General features: G+C 40.6%; 1 protein-coding gene across 7 annotated transcripts in view; it reads left to right on the forward strand.

Annotated features, from left to right (window-relative positions):
* The window catches only part of CACNB2 (calcium voltage-gated channel auxiliary subunit beta 2), a 377,418-nt gene that overhangs the window by 250,470 nt on the left and 106,820 nt on the right, over nucleotides 1-20,128 (forward strand). For 5 of the 7 annotated variants that reach the window (XM_078075192.1, XM_078075194.1, XM_078075197.1 and 2 more), the window contains one exon: nucleotides 2,793-2,912. In XM_078075192.1, the coding sequence (XP_077931318.1) occupies nucleotides 2,793-2,912 (120 nt within the window). Of the gene's footprint in view, nucleotides 1-1,453; nucleotides 1,980-2,792; nucleotides 2,913-20,128 lie in introns of those variants that run through there. The other 2 variants (XM_078075195.1, XM_078075198.1) reach the window with 1 other exon arrangement.

Below are 20,128 nucleotides of genomic sequence, written 5' to 3' on the forward strand. Positions count from 1 at the left end.
AAAGCTACATCTGATCATTAGCAAAGGACTTTTTAAATCTTATTTTCTTCAAAAGGGAAGGGGATAGCGCACAATTATGTGTGTGTTAGGCTCTTCCTCTCCGTATTATGGGGGTTCTTAATGACAGAAACTTTGTATCCTCACTGAGGTGTGAACTGAAACTTCCTCAGTGTGATTGGGTTTAAAATGCCAACACTTGTGACAGTGGGGCCTGAGGCCCTTTTTGGGAGAGAGTTGTGCTTCCTGGTAATTTTGTACCATGCTACTCCTGCGATGAGAAACCCTCTGGGAAGATTAAGGATCCCCTAGGATGTGTGTTGGAGAAAATTCCTATCTCCCTTGTGAATTTTATTGGAATAAAAATTGCAATGCATTTTGCATCTCCCGTGCATTTTGCATTCACTTCATAAGAATATAAATAATCTGTTTATTGATTTATGATACCACAATTAAGGTGCATTCAGTCTGTAACTTTTATTCAAAAGCCTCTATTCTACTGTATTTTCTAGCATTTACATCATGAAGATTGGTCTTAGTTCACAGACGAAAGGCAGGGGGGAGGAAGAAGGAACGAAGAGAGAAAAAATAACAAATTGTCTTAAAAACACCTTTCATTTGCATGTGACTTTATAAAATAATCTCCTCCCCACCACGCAAACAAAATTGTAGTTTGGAAAGCAGTGATGGAATTTTATGTTTAACTTTAAGAAATCTAGAAGTGTGTATTTCTTCATAAAACTTTAAAAATGTAATCCTATTAGTAGAGAAAATAAGTATCTTCTCAAGCTTCAGTCACCTTATTTATAAGAAGAACTTGGACTAAATTATTCTGTAAATCTTAACTCGAGCTAATCAACCAAGCTTTGCAATTTCTTCATAGTTATTGTTCTGAAAATTCATACTGTTATTTATTCTAAGGACTTTCAAACGGTAGTTTCTCAGTTGGAGAAACAGTTCAAAGTCATTTTGAGCTCAGTTAAACTCATTGCTTAGAGCTGTGATTACTTTCATGTCCTAATTAAATGGGCAAATCTGTCTCCTGCATCTTGTACGGGAAGTCACAAGCAATCAAGCGCAGGTTGGTGTTATGACTGATGAACATCATTCGTTGATTTCTCCTGTCCAATAACGTGTGTGTAATATTGCTTATTTTTGAATTGTCGTATGGCAGAGGATATACTTTCTCGGTAGCAGGGTAATGGAAAGGGATCACTAAATAAAAGGATTGCATGCTTTGTCTCTGAGAGAATGTTTCATCTGCAACAGCAACATGACAGACATACCATGTGCCTGTTACTATAGAACCGAAAAGCCCTTTCCAGCTGTTTACACTTCGGATGCAAAATGGCAATTTGACATAGACTAACAGTGTGATGTAGCATCTGCGTAAAAAGGCTACATATGGAGCATGCCCAGTGCGGTGAGTGCGTCCTCCGCCCTCCCCCTCCAGATCTCTGAAGATAAGGCTTGAACTTTGCACTTGCAAATGTCACTGCATACGTTTTGCACTAGGTTTTTTTTTTTTTTTAAAGGTTCTCTTACAACTAATTTCCTGTAACAATCCCAGAGCAGAGAAGAGAATATTTAGAGTGATGAGATCCGTCAAGTTTAGAACGAGTTGATGCCTGTCTTTGAATGCACTTGAAGTGTTCTTTATTTTTTAAAGCAATATAAGGCATTCGAGTGTTTGTTTTCTATCCCCCCCACCCCCGGAATGGGAAAATAAGAATTTCCTTGGATCGGAGTCCTCCGGGGTAGGGCGTGAAAGCCCCGGGGGCAGGAAGGGACGGAGAAGAGGGGCTTGCCCAGAGCATGGATAGGAAAGGAGCCGGGGCGCTCCAGGGCTCAGCGCGCACTGAGGATCTGTGCCCGGGGCTGCAGCTGCGGATGAGAAAGGCGCTGTCTGGCTAATGAAGGCCACCTGGATCAGGCTTCTGAAAAGAGCCAAGGGAGGAAGGCTGAAGAATTCGGATATCTGTGTAAGCTCAAGGGCTTTAGTCTGGGGGAGACGCTATGTTGTCGCTGCTTCTGCTGTCCTTACAGTGAGTGCTGGCAGGGGCTCCTGTGATTTAGTAATATGATCCTGATGGCAAGAGAGGGAGCGAGGGAGAGTCCTATAATTTTCTGAGCTCCTTTTCCGATGTTGTGATTTATTGCCAGAGCAGCTATCCCGGGCAGGTGTTTACTTTAGGCAGCTTTTATTAAACGTCGATTTAAAAGCTATGGAAAAATGTGTTGCTTAAGGATCGGGTGAAGCTGGCTACTGTTGTCTTACAGTTTTGTCAGTGAGGGTATCAGGTGAATGGAAAGGTACAAAAGGATGCTTAAGGTTAAAACGGGAGTCATGGTAGAGAATTCAAGTTTATAACGCGTTAGACTTTCTTTTATGTTGTTTTTTAGTAGACGTATCTCCTTTCCCGTTGTAAATACTTGCTTTAGCATGTCGTCTGTTCTTGAAGGCATCCTTGAAACCCCTCTGTGCCCTTCAGCCGGGCACTGCACCACGGAGCTGGTTTAATTATAAAGGAACTTGCTCTGGCTTCCAGAAAGGATAGTCATTGGAGCATAAGCCTTGGGAAGGAATGGTCCCTTGGTAGGCACAACTATCCTAGGGAGTGGTCTGTCAAGGAGAGCACGATGTTTCTAGATGGCTTGCCCCGAAATGGATTATTTTCTGCTCTTTTCAGGAATTTATAGCAGAATCTAGGAAGCAAACTGCTGTGTCAATGAGACTTTTCCAATGCAAACATCATAGATGGAATCTCTTTTAAAATGCAAATTTTTCTCTCAAGGGTTCGGCAGACTCCTACACCAGCCGTCCATCCGATTCAGATGTTTCTTTGGAGGAAGATCGGGAGGCAGTGCGCAGAGAAGCAGAGCGACAGGCCCAGGCCCAGTTGGAAAAGGCAAAGGTAAAACCATTTCTCCTCTGCCAACCTCTTTCTTTGCCAGTCGTGCCGGCTCTGTGATGGGCCACCTGTGGAAGTTTCTCTTAAAGCGTATGTTTGGTCTCTTACAGTATTTCATTGTCTGATTTTAAACAGGTGCAAGAAATGGAGTGTATTTGATTTCCTTGGTAGAAAAAGGAAGTGTGATATATGAGTGGTCTTGGCTTTTATGTTGTTTTATAATCCAACCGACTCATTTCTGTGGGTGGATAGTTTATTTAAACACACAGAGAAGGATCCCCAAATACACAAAGGGGAAAAATCTGCTTCTAATAACAATGATTTCACTTCATTTCTCCAGTCAACCATTTCTCTGCTTGGAAAAACAACTTTCTTCAAGGTAATGTGTATTTTCTTAGGCTTGAACAATCTTTCCCCCAAATTTTAATCCATAGGTGTTTTATAGTATTTTCTTATATTGAAAAAATGGATTGCATTATTCTTCTCAAAAATAAAGCAATTAAAGATTTTATCAGTTAAAAATGTTCCTTCCTCAAACATGTTCTTCATTGTATAATAAAGTGTGTATATGTGGATGGGGGACTGGAAATCAGATATAAAATCTGTAAGTACAGTATTTAGCCAAGATGGTGGTTCATTTCACTGATTGTAACGATGAGAATTCTTTTTCCCATGCAGTCATTCGAATGGCAGCTATTTCTAAAAGTGTAGATTGTTGTTCAAGTTTACGGTACCTTGGTTTGTGTGATCTGGGTAACTTTTGAAATGAACCTATTTCATATGGTTGGTGGTTTTCTTTCGAAAAAAAAAATTATTGCTTTGGAGAAAGAATAAGTACTGTGTTGCTCTTGCTTAAAAAAAAAAAAAAAAAGGCAAAAAAACCAAGGATGGCATTAGGCACTCTTGCTGGCTGCTTCGTCTCTGAGATGAGTAAAATCTCTGTGTGTTGCTATGGGAATTATGGCTTGGAGATTCTGGCTTGAATGCATGGACGGCCCTTATGTAATATTCATGGCCCCTAGCACAGTTGCCATAGTAGTTACAGAGGCACTGCTAGGAGGCCTTGACTTTTAAAAAGCAGTCTTTCCATACATCAAAACAGTGTTCTCACCTCAGCGGGCAGGGAATTCATTTCCAGATCTGACACCGTCTTGACTGCAAGACAAGCCATAAACAGCAGGAGCGAGGAACTGATAAGGAAAGGTGTGGCCCGGTTGCCATCAACTAATCTGCTCTACCAGGCTTCACCCATTTAAAACATGAGGATGAGACACTATGGATGAAGCTGGAGGACATTATGCTCGGTGAAATAAGCCAATCGCAGAGGGATGAATTCCACTTGGAGGAAGCATCTAAAGCAGTCACACTCCTAGAAGCAGAGGGGGGGAATGGTGGTTGCCAGGGACTGGGAGGAGGAGGAAATGGGGAGTTGCTAATCAACAGACAGAAAGTTGCAGTTATGCAAGATGAATAAATTCGAGAGATCTGTTGTGCGACATTGTGCCTAGAGTTAACACTACTGTACTTTGCACTTCATATGTTAAAAGGGTAGATTGCTTGTGAAATGTTCTTACACGATAAAAAAAAATATAAAATTAAGTAATGGAGAAGATTAAACAACAGATGTATGACTAGTGAAGTTCATGGCCACAAGTGTGCAGTGTAGCTAATATATCTCGAGATTGAGAATCTGAATTCTTCTATATTTTTGCACCAGGGTGCAAAGAAGAGTCTGGAAAAAAAAGAAATAACAGTCTGTGTTCCAGAAATAAGAGTGTTTTATTTGCACTAATTTATTCATGTGATTTTCACATACCAAAATTAACCAGTTTCTCAGATTCATATCACATGGTCATACAACCCACTGTCTTAGAGGTTTGGTTTTCAAAGTCTTTAGTTATCTGATTGGGGAGTTTTTGTCCATAACTGTGTGTTGTAAGTCCTCGATTAAGTGACGCAGCTGCGTAGAAATTTTAAATATCTTTTAACCAGCGTGGACCAAAATCCTGTTTCCCAAATCAAACCAGGTTCATGTTACTTGTCATACAGGCTAAAAAGTCTATCATTACAAGTAATGTAGAAGATGAAAGAAAAACGAAGAGAGTTTAAAACAAAGGCAAAACAATAGAAATGTTTCCTCTGTTTAATGAAAATGGTTAATTTACATCCATTTTTCTTCCTTAAAATTAGGTTGGTATCTTTTTTAAAAAAATATATCTATTTATTTTAGAGAGAGCACAAGCAGGAGGGGCAGAGGGAGAGGAAGAGGGAGAAAGAATCTCAGGCTGACTCAGGGCTCAGTGAGGACCTGGACACAGGGCTCGATCTCGCGACCCTGAGATCCTGACCTAGGCTGAAACCCAAGAGTCGGATGCTTGACGGACTGCGCCACCCAGGCATGCCATTAGGTCCATATCTTAAGCCTTTGATGTGTTCAAATGAGTTACACTAGGATAGGTGAGAATTTGAATATATTCTGAAAGACCATGGAAGGACTCGGATTTAAGTGTACTTTATGTGAACTCATGGCTTGGTAGGTCTGGTTTATTAATTCCAGGACCCCTGAAGAAGGAATGCAAAAGAGGGATTGGAGATGGCTTTCTCATTAGCCTATTTTTTTTTTTTTAAGATTTTATTCTTGGGGCACCCTGAGTGGCTTAATCGGTTAAGCGCCTGCTTTCAGCTCAGGTCATGATCCCAGGGTCCTGGAATCGAGTCCCGCGTCGGGCTCCCTGCTCAGTGGGGAGCCTGCTTCTCCCTCTCCCTGCAGCTCTGCCTAGTTGTGCGCTCTCTCTGTCAACTAAATAAAATCTTAAAAAAAAAAGAGAGAGAGAGAGATCTTAAGTAATCTCCACACCCAGCATGGGGTTTGAACTCACGACCCCGAGATCAGGAGTCGTGTGCTCTTCCGACTGAGCCAGCCAGGCACCCCTCATTAGCTTATATTCTCTCTTTGCCTTCCACTGTGCCTTTGTGTCAGTACGACTTTGTGGGCCCTATTTTAAAACGAAGCTTTTAAAGTTTAAAAATCTATGAATTCATCGTTTAATTTTAGATCATTTAAAACACTTTGCATGACCATCTTGGGAGCATCAGAAGTTTTCCGCGTTTCTGTTATAGCCATCCTAGATAGCATCCCTCCAGCAGGAAGGCTTTCTCAGTGGGTGCTCTGTCTCCCTGCCCCCCCGCAGATCACGTGCAGTAAGATCACTGGACGAATGCCTGGGAGAAACTTCAGTGGTGCTTTCAGAACCCGGCCCTCTTTAAATATGAACTACATTATCCATTAATTGTCCTCAAAAACAGGTCTGTGAAATAAGGTGATTGGCAAGGAGTGAGACTAGAGACGCTGCCTTTTGAAATTAAGTGACCTACAAAAGGTTCTATAACCAGGCACCCTGTGCTTCCAGTAAAAGCCAGTACCTTTTACTCGCACTTTGTTATGGTTTCTCTTAAACTGGTAAACTCTACAGTGAACAAATTATGTATTTTCAGGCAAAGAAAAATCAGCTGACCTGACTTTTTTTTTTTTTTTACCTTGTTTTCATCCAAAATGAACGTTTTGTTCCTTTTCAGTTTTGCCATCCTTTGCAAATCTTGCCTTGTTTAAGCTCTTTGATTTTTGCCTTCAAGACAAGGAATACATGGATTTAATTTATTCCCATAGCGATCTTTTTTAAAAGCCCGCTTTACTGAGGTATAATTCACGCATTTAAAGTATACAATTCGGTGGGTTTTGGTATATTCACAGAGGTGTGCAACCATCCTTACGATCAACTTTAGAACATTTTCATTGCCCCTTAAAGAAATCCCGTGTTCTGAGATAGAACTCACTCCTCTTTCTTCCCAACCCCTTCAGGCCTAGGCAGCCACTCCAGCTTTCTGTCTCTGTAGATCTCGCATATAAACGGAATCCTGCAGTGGGTGGGCTCTTGCGACTGGTTACCTTCACTTAGTGATGTTTTCAGTGTTCATCGAGCTGCAGTGCATGTCAGTACCTCAGGCCTTTTTATTGCCCAATGATATTCCATTTATTTATATATGTATATATCACATTTTATTTATCCATTATCATTCAGTGGACATCTGGGTTGTTTCCACTTTGGGCTATTGTGCATAATGCTGTCACGAAGATTCGTGTGCAAGTTTTTGTGTGAACCTAAGTTTCCATTTCTCGCACATGTATATCTAGGAGTGAAATTGCTGGGTCATCGGAGCATCTTTTTTTTTTCCTTTTTTTTTTTTTTTAAATGAAGGAATGCTGTTTTTCTTTTCACTCTTACTCCCCGGAACTGATCCCTTCTCTGTGTGCAGAGACTCTGAGTTAGGAAGTCCGGGTGTAGAAGGGATTGGAGCAGACATGAAGTAGGCTCAGTGCAGTATTCTTAGTAGAATGGATTACCGTGAAGTTTTAAATCCACCGTTCTCTCATCAGTGAATGTCTCCTTGATAAAGAAATTATATTAGGCACGTTGGTGAGTACACGGGCTACGAGGCCAGAGCTACAAGGAAGAAATAGGCAGCCTGCAGAAAGCTTCTACTGTTCGTTTAGGGAGAAAAGTCTTGGCGTTAAATCATGCTGATAGGTGGAGTAAAAGTACCATACAGGAGTCAGGAGCATCGGGGTGGGAAGACTGCCCCCTACTGGCGGGAACAGAAAGTCCTTCCAGAATGGACATGGACTTTAGCTGATAAATAGAAAGTGGCCAGTGGCCTAATAAGTAATGTAAGCAAATGCCAACATAAGGAAATGGTTGGCAGCAAGAAAACATGGAACCTTCTAGAGAAAGTTCTTTTTTTTTTTTTTTTGAGGTCTTGCCAACTTGAAAATGTCTTAATTCTAGCCTCACATTTAATTCATAGTTTGGCTAGGTATAATATTCGGGTATGATGAATACTTTTCTTTGGAACTTTAAAGATGTTATTTTGTTGCTTTTGCCTTCCAACACTGTTGGTATGCTCACCAATGTCATTGGGGTTTTGCGGGTTTTGGTTTTTAGTTTTCAGTATGTCAAGGACTGCTCTGCCTTTGGTATTTTGAAATTTTGCCTTGGTGTGGCTCTCATTTTTTGTGCCTGGCTTCTTATATGAACATTCATTGTGAAGGGCCAGTCAGTTCAGTTCTGGAGAGTGACCGACTTTTATTTTTATCATTTTCCCCACTGTATGTTCTTTTTCTGGTTCTCTAGTTTGATTAGAACTTTCTTCGGATTTTTTCTGTGTCTTTGTTTTACTGTCCAGTCTTTCTCCACTTATGTTCAAACCCATCCATTGAAATTTTTATATTTGAAAATTTCTGATTCCTAAGAGTTTTCTTCTCCTCTCCCCTTTTATAGCTTCACTGTTCTTATTCTGTGGCTGTAATATTCTCTCTTACATCCCATGAGCTATTCATTTTAATTTTCCTGTACTGTCACTGTTCTTCAAACTTTTAAAATTTGGTATTATGTTTACATACTGGAGACTTTCTTCAAAGATGTGCTTTTTGGCTGTCTACAATGTCTTGCTCTTAATTATGTATAAGGCCCACTGGAAGCTCTAAGTCCAATGGCAAAGCTTCTTAGCTGCTGGTCTTTTATAGGTGGATTGGGGGGGGGCATGTCTTTCCTCTTGTCTGGTTCATGTTCTCAGACTAGAGTCTCCAGCCTGTTGGTACTTTATGTTCTCACTCTTTCTATTCTGTTAATTTCCACCGTCACTTTCTATAGTCTACATTTTTTGTCAACTCTCCTCTCATTTCGTGTTCTTTTTGTCTGTGGGTTTATAGTTTCTCAAAAAAAAAAAAAAATTTTTAGGAAGAAGCATATGTTCAGTTGACCATGTTTTATTCCCCCGTATTTATCAGTAAACATATTGTATAGAAAAGAGAAAATGTGTTTCTCCTATTGTCCTTGTCCATAAAAGCCTTAGACATTGGGAGAATCTGACCCAATTAGAAATATTCCCTGAACCAGCCTTTTCAGAAGAAAGAAAAAAACATGAATATGTATATTCACCTTCAGCCTGAAGATGACCTTTTAATTCCAAAAATGTTAAACATGTTTTCAGAAAACGTGTCTGATTGAGTAAATTCTGTGGGAGGTAGGAGAGAAGCGTATGTATATGCCTATATTACATACTTTCTTAAACCTACCAGAGAGACTATTAGAATCCAGAGAACATGTGGCAGATATTAAACGAGAAAGCTGCTCATAGGAAAACACTATGTTTAATTGGTGAAAATCCAGCAGAGCGCAATCATCATAGAAAACACAAATACAGTAGACATTCTTAGGACGATATTTTAGGCTAAAATTATTTTCCCATCACCGATCTCAGTGCTGTCTTTTAATTTTTGCATGGAAAAATTGTCAACTCTCCTTGGCTCATAGCAATTACCTTCCAAATAGAAGAAGACTGGCTAAATAGGTCTAATCTCCAGTAGCCTGGGTTAATTTAAATACACATTAGCTTAGATTGCCTATTTTTCCTACCTGTAAGAAATCAAAAACTTGTGCATGTGACTGGGTGGGGATAGCCCTGAACACTGGTGCTGTAATCCTGCTCATCTCACGTGGTAGGTGACAATAATGGTAATAACAGTAATGATAACATCTATTGTGGGATCTTTGTTCATGATAGACACTTGGAAAGGCAGAAAAGGAAAATGCAAAGCTGTGTGTCTTCAGAGCATTTTGAAATACTTTTGAGCAGTTATGACCATGAAGTACATACAGCATTGGATTGGTGCCTGGACTGTCTTGGACGTCAGAAAAATCCTCCTTTGTTCTCTCCGTCAGCTTTTGCCACAGAATGAACTGCTCTCGTCACCTTGAAGTCCCCACCATTTTTCCTCAGGGCCCCATTCTCTTCTGTGCATCGCTGGCCAGTTGGCAGGTTGCCTGGTGACCGGGTCATTTGGGATGGCCTCCTGCAGGTGTGCATTTGGCAGCTGTCAGCTTAGGGGGCTCCTTCTCCTCTTCTAGGTGGTCTCTCATCCCTCAGCAGGCCGGTTGGCTCGTTCTCATGCTGGTTTCAGGGCTACAAGCACATGAGCGAGCACAAGCCCCAGGGGGATTATTCGAGTCCCTTCTGTGTCCTGTGTGCTGAGGCCCCATTGGTGACAGCACGCCACGTGGCTAAGCCTGGAGTCCAAGTGCGAGGGGATGACCCCAGGACCTGGATTCTGCTGGCGAATGGTTGCAGCCTTTTTCTGCAGAGTCTGCCATTTTTTTCTCCCTTCCCCTTTTAGAAAAAGAGCTACCTCCTTACCTTCTAAAAGAAACACCTGTCTTCCTTCCCACTCCATCGTTCACTTCCTGTTAGTGCCAACCTTCCTTAACAGCAGGTTCCACCCCCCACCCCCCCGTTTCCAGTTATTCATTTCTTCCCCACCTCTCTGAAACTCATTTCTGTCTCTCTCTACTGATAGTGACTGAACATCTCCAGGGACCTTCTAATGAAGCCAAATGACCTTTCATCAAGTGTTCCCTTGACGTCTCTGTAAGCCTCACCTTGTTTTTCTTCCCTACCACATCCCCTTCCTGGCTACAACACAAGCCTGTTTCTACTATCTCTCTGGCTCCTTTTCCATCTCCTTTGCTGCTGCTTTTATGGAAGTCCATCCAGCCACATGCTCAGTGCTCAGACCTTGACCTTGTGGCTTTCACTGCTTTACGCATGCCATTGCTTTTCAGACTGATGGGTTCCTCAGGAGCTGCTGCAGAGGCAGAGGGGAGCCCAGCAGGTTGTGTTCTGTGCATTCTTAATGGATTTGGCCAAAGCATCTCCCTCCATTCGTCTGACATACTGGGACTCCCGTGTATGTTTTACTTTGGATATAGATCTTCACCTCCACAATGAGTTTTATTATTATTATTTTTTGATTTATTTATTTATTTTAGAAAGCACACGGGAGAATGAGGGGTGGCTGAGGAGCAGAGGGAGAAAGAGAAAATGCTGAAGCAGAATCCCCGCTGAGCGTGGAACCCTATGCAACGTGCAGTGCACACCGTGGGGCTCGATCCCAGGACTCAGATCATGACCTGAGCCGAGATCAATAGTTGACTGCTAAACCAACTGAGCCACCCAGGCGCCCCTCCACAAGGATTTTTTCAACCACTGCTCTCTTTCCCTTTACGGTCTTGCACGTCCCACGTCTTCCACGTTTCATCTGCAGCTCTGCCCCAACCTCTCTCCCTAGTGTTAATAATGTCACATCATCTTCTTTGTGGCGTCCCTATCAGTTCTGCCCCCCCATTTAAAATTGAACTCCCCATTTTTTCTTTCAATCCCTTCTCTGCATTTTCTGACTTCTGTCAAGGTTAACATCATCCTCCTAAGTTAGTCCAAGGGTTGGCAATTTTTTTCCTGTAAAGGGTCAGATAGGAAGTATTTTAGGTGCCTCAAGTCTTGTGGTCTCTGTCACAGCCTCAGAATGCCAGGAAACCTGGATTCAGATTCCATCTTTGCCGTGGACGAGCTGCTTGACCGTTCGGTAAGCTAGGTGTGAAGCTCAATTGTAGTTGTGGTGATAATTGCGTGAGCTGGTACATGGTACGTGTCAAGCTCAGGGTTCCCAGTCGGAACAACTGGTACCCATGGTTCCTGCCATCAAGTTCAGTGTCCACTGGGGAGTCTGTATTAGAAGTTACGAAACCACTCTTTCTGTTTCTCTTTAATGAACACCATACACTGTTTGGTGACTATCATATTCAGGTTACTCGTTTCTAACTCAGTGGTGAGTGCTGTCTGGCCGATCGGTAGGTCCAGTGGCTACATGGGGAGGGATGGACATTCACTCCATCACATGATCTTTACAGCAGCTCACCATATCAGGTCAGATGGCATCGCATCCAACCCATGACCCAAGCCTGTGTCCTGTCTCCTGAACTAGACTTTGAGCCCCTTGAGAGTAAAGGTGTTTTCTGTGCTGCTTCTCACTGTACAGATTCCTGCCTTCATTACCAAGAGTGAGCTAACATGCCCTCTTGCTCTTTTCACGTCTTCTAACACCTGAGTATTTTAGGAATAAAATTACATATCGAACTGTATGACTTTGCGGTTCTATTTATCTTGGCAATCTACCTAGGAGTATGGGTAAGAGTTACATGTTTTAAAGAGAGCCTGATACTGTATCTAATTCAACACTCTTAGAGTGGATTTATGGTTTTATTCACGGAAGTTCTAGAGGGCTGAAGTTCGCCCATGATTACAACTACACTCTCGTGTAAGAACCCTTATAAGGACTGTTAACATAATACAGACTTCTGGCTATTTCAGAGCCATAAATGGTTTGGGAAGGATTATTATAAACTTTTCAGCTCAAGCTTTTCTTTTTTTCTCCTTAGAGAGCTGTAACTGAACATCTTTGTTGTATCATTATAAACACAGCTATAAATACACGATGTTTCTCCTTTTTCTTTGCCTGATTTGAATGGGGAACACACAAAGACCTTTACAGGCCACTTAAAGTCGTCCTCTCGCTATTCCTGAGTTTGGCCCCAACAGCGAAATGAAAGATGATGGAAACTGTGAAACAGTAGAATTTATTCAGTTAGTGAACATTTGATGGGTGGTTATGCTATTGAGCTAGGAGCTAGAAGAAGGGAAATCAAAGATGCGTTAGATGTGGTTTCTCCCTCAAGAAACCCATGGTCTAATGATGATGCCAGACATGTGTGTGTCACCGAGAGTGATGTGTTAAGTGTTAAACTAGCAGCAGTGTAAGCCAGGTGCTGTGAGGGTGATGAGCAGGTGACCCTCAGTTCTGGTGGGGATGGGGTGGGGCGGGTTGGAAGACACAAAGGGGGGCACTTGGGATTATAGATGCCTCCATTGTTAATGTGAATGTCTCTTTGGAGGCAGAACCTTTGTTAACCCACAGCATGCATTTCTAAGGTTTGCAGGATTGATTGCTAACCTGGGGGTCCAACAAAGGCTGTTGTTATTTTGGTTTAATTTTGTTTAAATCCTACTTAATTCCAATTTACCTTGAACTAACCACACTAATGGATTTTTTTTTTTTTTTACCTCTTCACCATTTTGAAGAATACAGTTCGTAGTGTTAACTGTGTTCACACTGTTGTATCACAGATCTCTAGAACTTTTTCATCTTGCAAAACTGAAATTCTATACCTACTGGACAACAGCTCCTTATCCTCCCTACCCCCAGCCCTTGACAACCACCATTTTACTTTGTTTTCGTGATTTGGGCTACTTTAGCTACCTCATATAAATGGAATCCTACAGTATTTGTCCTTTTGTGACTGGCTTATTTCCTCAGCATGATGTCCTCAAGGTTCATCCATGTTGTAGCAGGTGCCAGAATTTGCTTTTTTTTTTTTTTTTTTAAGACTGAATAAGATTCCATTGTATAGATATGCTGTATTTTCTTTATCCATTCATCTGTCAATAGACATTTGGGCTGCTTCCATCTCTTGGCTGTTGTGAATAATGATGTGTTTTGTTGTTGTTGTTGTTGTTTTAATCTTGGATTTTTTTTTAATGGTCTTGTTAAGCTATTCTGTCAGCAAGTAGTAATTAAAGCTGATGTTGTACAGTGTCTCAGTGCCGACCTTCCCAGTGTATTTTACTTTGCTTGATCCTTTGCCACTACTGAGTGAGGAAGGGAGGGTAGATAGAGTTACCCCATTTTATGAATGAGGAAATCGATGTGGATATAGAAGGCTCTTGCCCAAGGTCATTGAACTCTTTAAGTGGCAGAATGAGGACAAGGACCTAGGCTTTTGGTAGGATTCTCTTACATTCTTTCACCTAATCAGTGAGCACCTCTTAGAAAGACGTAAACCAAGAATGTACTAATGTTGCCTCTTTGTTTAATGTTCTGGAGGTATTAAAGGACTACCACATTTTTTTTTCTTTAATGATGGAAGCAAAAAACAAAAAAAGACAACCATTACAACAATCTTAAAAATAAAAACGCCACCTCTGCCTTTTTTCTTTTTTCTTTTTTTTTTAAAGATTTTTATTTTTTATTATTTATTTGAGAGAGAGAGAGAGCCCATGAGAGGGGGGAGGGTCAGAGGGAGAAGCAGACTCCCTGCCGAGCAGGGAGCCCGATGCGGGACTCAATCCTGGGACTCCAGGATCATGACCTGAGCGAAAGGCAGTTGCTTAACCAACTGAGCCACCCAGGCGCCCATTCTTTTTTCTTTTTTTTTTTCCTGTTGAGTTAGATAGCACAATTGGAGTTCACAAACAAAATATTCATCTTTATTCCCACATTAAGTTTTGCTTATGGTCCTTATGCCACTGATTTGGAATGAGTACAGTTTTAAGAGAGGAACTTTCAGGATGTATGTGTGTACTCTATTCTTGGTTCAGTGGAATGTGCTTGAAAATATTTAAATAGGATCTTCCTATAGAGAAATGGAAAAATAAGCAAATATATAGGAAATAACATTGTAAGAAGGATGTTAAACAGTTTAAGTAGGCCAAGGGAGAAAACATTGAACTTACAATGAAACTATTTGGAAAGAGTTTTAGAAAGTGTTGTCCTGTTCCTACCAAGAACCAAACAAACAAACAAAAACCCAGGAATGATCTAAAAATCATAGCCAAAAATGTAAAGTTAAGTGTTATAATTGACTAGAGAGAGTTGAGAATATGTTGTCAAGAAAGACTAGGAAACTGCCTCAATGATGGTTTAAAAGAAATTTTTGTGGCTTAAAAAAGTGTTGTTGTCTTTCTAAAAACTAAACCCTTAGGGGCGCCTGGCTGGTTCAGTGGATAGAGCATCCCATCCAACTCTTGATCTCAGGGTCCTGAATTTGAGCTCCATGGTGGATGTAAAGATAACTTATAATAAAAAGGAAATAAGATTTAAAAAAACAAACTAAACCCTGTCTTTAGGAAGGGAGATGAAGGGCACAATTAACTGTCATTTATGTTCTACTGCTTACCTGCTAATAGTTCTTTCTACTGACACTTGCAAGAATGCCCATTGCTTTAAAAAAAAAAAAAAAAAAAAAAAAAAGGCGGGGGGCGGGGGGGGTCGGTTCTTGAGGATTTGAGGCTAACACCATGCTTCCCTACTCTCTCAGCACCGGGTTAGGAAGAGTATTTGGCAGGAGCTGGGCAAAAATGTAGGCAGTCATGTCTTCTAGACTTTATGCTTTCTGGTTCCATTCCCTGGATCTTAAACAATTGAACTCTCCCCTTTGTCTTCTTAAAGGAACTTAGTCATTCTTGAATGAATTCATTACTGGACCAGTTTTAATCTTACGTTGGAGTCCACCCACATTCCTTACGGATGAAAGTCACGTTACAAGTTTGTTTACAGGGCAACACAGCATCACACATTTGTCCAGAGTTAAAGCCGATCTTTGGCATATGCCACTTGCTGAACTGTGTGAGTTGAAGTAGTTTGAAGCATGTAATAGGTCCCCTAATGATGCACACAATGAGTTTAGAAATCATTTGAATAGGTGATCATGTTCACATGCTAAATTACTGCATTATTCATATAACGTGCACGCATTTGGTCACCTCCCTTGTGGTGAGCGTGATGCTAGAAGATAGGAAATCAGTAAGTCTTGCTCCCCGATCTCTAGGAACTCCATCTAAGAGATTTAAATGTACCATATCACCTTATTCATCTCCTCCCTTTGAGATGAGAGAGGGAAATTGGGAGCAGACGGGGGGTCAGGTTTCACAGCTCCCACATGCACTAAGGTTTATGAACTGCCATATGTTTTGTGCCCATTTGACCACATGCCTCAGAGATGGCATTTCAGATGTGGCAGGGGTGTCCGCATCCTCTTATCCAAGCAATCGAAAGTCCACTAAAGGGAGATAGCCCAACCTTAAATATTTCATATAAGCTTAACGCATTAATAAATGTATACCCTGGCACTCCTCTTTTGCTACAAAACCAAAGCGTGTTCTTTGAGGAATCTAATGTATGTTTCATTGGTACCCATACAGCCATCTCCGGTATAGTGTACTTTGACATTCGAGTTTGACTCTATCCAAGGGGATTTGGGTTCCAGACAATACGAGAAGAAATGAAAAGGATTAATTTAAAACCTAGTCTTTACTTACACCTTAAAATGATAACTCAAAATTTCTCCTATCTTGGTTTTACAAAACATGAACCATTTGTTTCTAGCCTTATACTTTTTGCCAAATGTCCTGGTAAAATAAAAAGGCAAGATTTGGGGTAAAATGTAGCATCTTTATAATGAAAGAGGGGTTTGAATGATGTTTCTTTTTTCCTAAAAGTGTGTATGTATATAAAATGTTTTGATCTTAGTAAATGTCAGTCAACTCTTATTAAACTCGAGCCCCCAAAAAACTATGAATTCGAGTTTAAAAACAAACAGGGTACCTTATAATCTTGACCCTTGAAATAATTTTTTCTATTTCCCTGAAATATGTATGCTGTTTCCTTGGCTGAAAAATGTTCATTGTGACATCACCAATATGGAATTCTTTTTTAAAAGATTGTTTATTTTTTTCTTAAGTGTTTCTTCATCTTTTCTGGATCACAAATGTCTTTGAATATATGATAAAATCTGTGAGTCTTCTCCAGAGAAGCATTCAGTTTCCATCCTACAGCGGGGCTTATATTTCCAGGTCTTCACAGACCCCTGAAATCAATGCATGTATCCTAAAGGTTTACAAAGTACAAGAACCTTTGTTGAAAACCCAGCGTTCTTCCATTTAGAATGGCGGATGCCTCCCGAACTGTGGGACATTACCCTAAGGAAGAGGCATGTTTTCCTTTGCTCTAGATACTTGAGATTACCACATACATTCGTCTTGGAGTTTTCCTTTTAGCTATAGTGTTTAGTCTAGTGTGGAAGCAGAGGTTGGGCAAATACACAATGCTCCAAATACTTCCATGTGCTGTAGCTGTGAAGAGTGTTCTAGTTTAAACAGTTGTCTCTGGCTAGCCATGTCAGGGTTTTGTTTTGCTTTCAGATTTTTCAATGATCTGTATGAAAATGAACAAAACTGAAAGATGCTTTCAAGTTGAGCAGATAGTTGGAGCTAATTTTTCTGTGGTTGGTCCTGGCCGCCTGCCTATGTTGGCTTCTTGGTCTGTGAGCTTCTGAGCTGCTTTATCTTGTGTTAACGCCCATAAAATATAATCTGCATATTTACTCTGTTTATTCTTGCCTGGATTATCTGTTTGATTTGGACACTGATGAGCTGTTTGGAGGGGAGCCTGCCTGCAGGTTACAGAACATTAAGGCTGTCTGTTGCCTAATTGTCCTTTTCCCCGAGATGAGACTGAAACCTCCTGCCATTTTTATGGCCTTCTTGGAAAAATAATTGAAATACTACATATTCCCACCAGCAGCACTTTTTCCTGCCCAGAGGTTTAGGATTCCATTGAGAGGTTCACTGTATTCAGTAGCCATGGGCTCTGGTCTGATGTGGCTCATCGCTCTGTCCACCAACCCTCCGTCTCTCCTTGTCACCGCCTGCCCCACACAACTCGTTCATGTGTTCGTGTTTCTTAGAGCCCTTCATGCCCCATTGGGTTTTGTTTCTCTCCCCAAATATGTAAACTGGGAGCAACTTGAACTAAGATTGTCCTGTTGACATTTACAATTTACCTCCTTTGTGGAAGCGTAACAAGTATTTGTGGAGTGAATGAATCACATGATGCGGGAGTGATAGGGAATGTGTGATTGGAGCTCAGAACCTTTGGATGTAACCACATTTTGCCATCTGCGTCTCGTGACTGAACTATTTTAGGAGGTTCTGTCTTGTCCCCACAGTTACATGTGGCCTTGGAGAGGGGAACCGGGATGTACGGTTTGTTTCTCCTTCTACTCCAGTGAGTGATATGCAGAATGGCTTTTGGTGACTCTGCATTTTTTAGTGAAGAACGAAAATTGAATAGTTTTTGGTGGAGATAACTGAAGAAGTCTTTTCAGAAACTCTGGTGGAATAGGGTCCCCCTCACCAATGCTGCTGTGTAAGGCGAGAGAACATGTTGTAGTAACCACAGCTGAACAGAGGTGGTCTCTGCAGGAAAAAGGGGTATCCCTCCAGGTGGCCAGATTCCTGACTCACAGCTGCCAAGACTTTCTGTTCTCATTCATAGGCAAGAGTCCTTTCCAGCCTAGTTTCTGAGGAGCTGTTGTAAAGATGTAAAGGAGATGAGGAGCTTATGTAAAGATGAGTTTTTTAAGTTGGGGTACCTTTTAGAGAAATTGAGGTCTTTATGTAAAATCCACCTTGTGTGTATTCTGCAAACCCGTTTCCAGAGTTCTTGGTCTTTTTCAGGTCTGATTGCTTTCTTTTTTGGAGTAATTAGTGAAGAAGAGAGAGAGTAATGTAAAGGACTCAAACATAAGTCCTAAAAATGGCTGATGGGTTCCTATGTGTAGACTATCCGATCATTCGATTTGCTTTTGTTGTTGTTTTTAAATTTGCTTTTGTAACATGGGAACATAGCTGAAGAAAAAACTGATTATATGACTTCATCATCATTGGAAAGAGTTTGTCTTCTTAGGTACTGATGAATGTGCTATAATTGAGGACTGATAAGGAATAGTGACATTTTTCTGCAGGTGTTGACTCTTAAGTATATTATCATATAATAGAAGTTTATTAAAAAGAGGACATCACCCTCTCAATTATATTTTCAGGAAATTAAATACTACTTAAAAAAGATTACAACCCGTGCCCCCACAGCGCTGATTAAAGATCAAGAGCATTGCCAAAGGCTGCCCTGTGGTCCTTGACCTTGTCATCTCCCTATCAGAGATTATTGTTACCCCGAATTTGATGTTTCTCATCTCTCCTTTTTCATTCTATTTTGTCTTAACCATATATGTTTATATTCCATATAAAATACTGCTTTGTTTTTGTGTTTTGAACCATTGTTTAAATGACATCCTATTAAGATATTCTCTTATAAATTGCTTTTTTTGCATAACATTACATTTGTTAAATTTATCCACGTTGACTTTTGTCATGGTAATTTGTTATTTTTACCAGTCTATGGTACTGCAGCATAGGACTCCCACAGTTGATCTGTCCTCCTGGCAGTGGACAGTTGAGTTAGTACATGCAGTCCTGCTGTGGAAATGTTTCTATTTCTCTCTTGGTTACACATTTGTAAACATTTCTCTAGGATATGTATAACCAGCAGTGGAATTGTTGGGTGATAAGGTGTGTGTGTTTTTACTTTTACTGGATAATGGCATCTGGTTTTTAAAATGGTTGTCTTGGGGCCCCTGGGTGGATCAGTCAGTTGGGCGTCCAGCTCTTGGTTTTGGCTTAGGACATGATTTCAAGGTATTGAAATCAAGCCCTGCATCAGCCTCTGTGCTGGGTGTGGAACCTCCTTGGGTTTCTCTCTCCTCTTCTGCTCCTCCCACTACTTGCATACTCTCTTTCTCTCTATCTAAAAAATAAAAATAAAATAAAAATTAAAGTGGTTGTCTTAATTTGTACTCATACCATCATGGGAGGAGAGTTCCCTTTGCTCCATATTCTCCATATCCTTGACGCTGTCAGACTTGAATTTTCGGGGGGCCAATCTAGCAGGTGCAGAATTTAAAATCTCATTGTGATACGATTTGTATTTCCATGATTACTTAGGAAATTGAACACATTTCATGTATTTATTGACCTTTGTTTTCTTCTACTATGCATGGTTTTGAATTAATTTTCAATCAAATCATCTTTTTCTATTAATTTGTAGGAGTACTTCACATATTCTGCATCCAATTATTTTGTTGTTATTTGTATTACTGAAGGCTCTTAAGCTGTAGCTGCTCTTTTCACGTTTTTGTAGCATTCTTAATTTTAATCAAGTAAGATTTATCCATCTCTTCTCTTACTGTTTGTGCATCTGGAATCTTGGTTAAGAAATTCTTCCCCACCCTCAGCTCAAACAAATTCCATCTCTATTTCTAATAGTTTTAAAATTTTGTCTTTCATATTTAATTCCTTAATCTCTCTGGAATTGATTTTTATATACGGAGTGAGATAGAGATCTAATTTTATTTAAGAAATAGCTGATTCTCTCCCCAGTGGTCTGAAATGTCTGCTTACTTGGAAATCAATTTTTTATGTCATGAGTAAGGTCTGTTTCTAGGCCTTTTTTCTGTGTCCATGTCATACTACTTAATTATTACAGTTTTAAAATAAATACTGGGCATGTCAACCCACTGTATTCCCCGGGAAAGAATGAGCTATTCTTAGACCCTTGTCCTTCATATAAATTTTAGATAACACATGTGAAGTTCATC

This window comes from Halichoerus grypus, chromosome 6 (genome assembly GCF_964656455.1).
Source record: "Halichoerus grypus chromosome 6, mHalGry1.hap1.1, whole genome shotgun sequence".
Lineage (NCBI taxonomy): Eukaryota > Metazoa > Chordata > Mammalia > Carnivora > Phocidae > Halichoerus > Halichoerus grypus.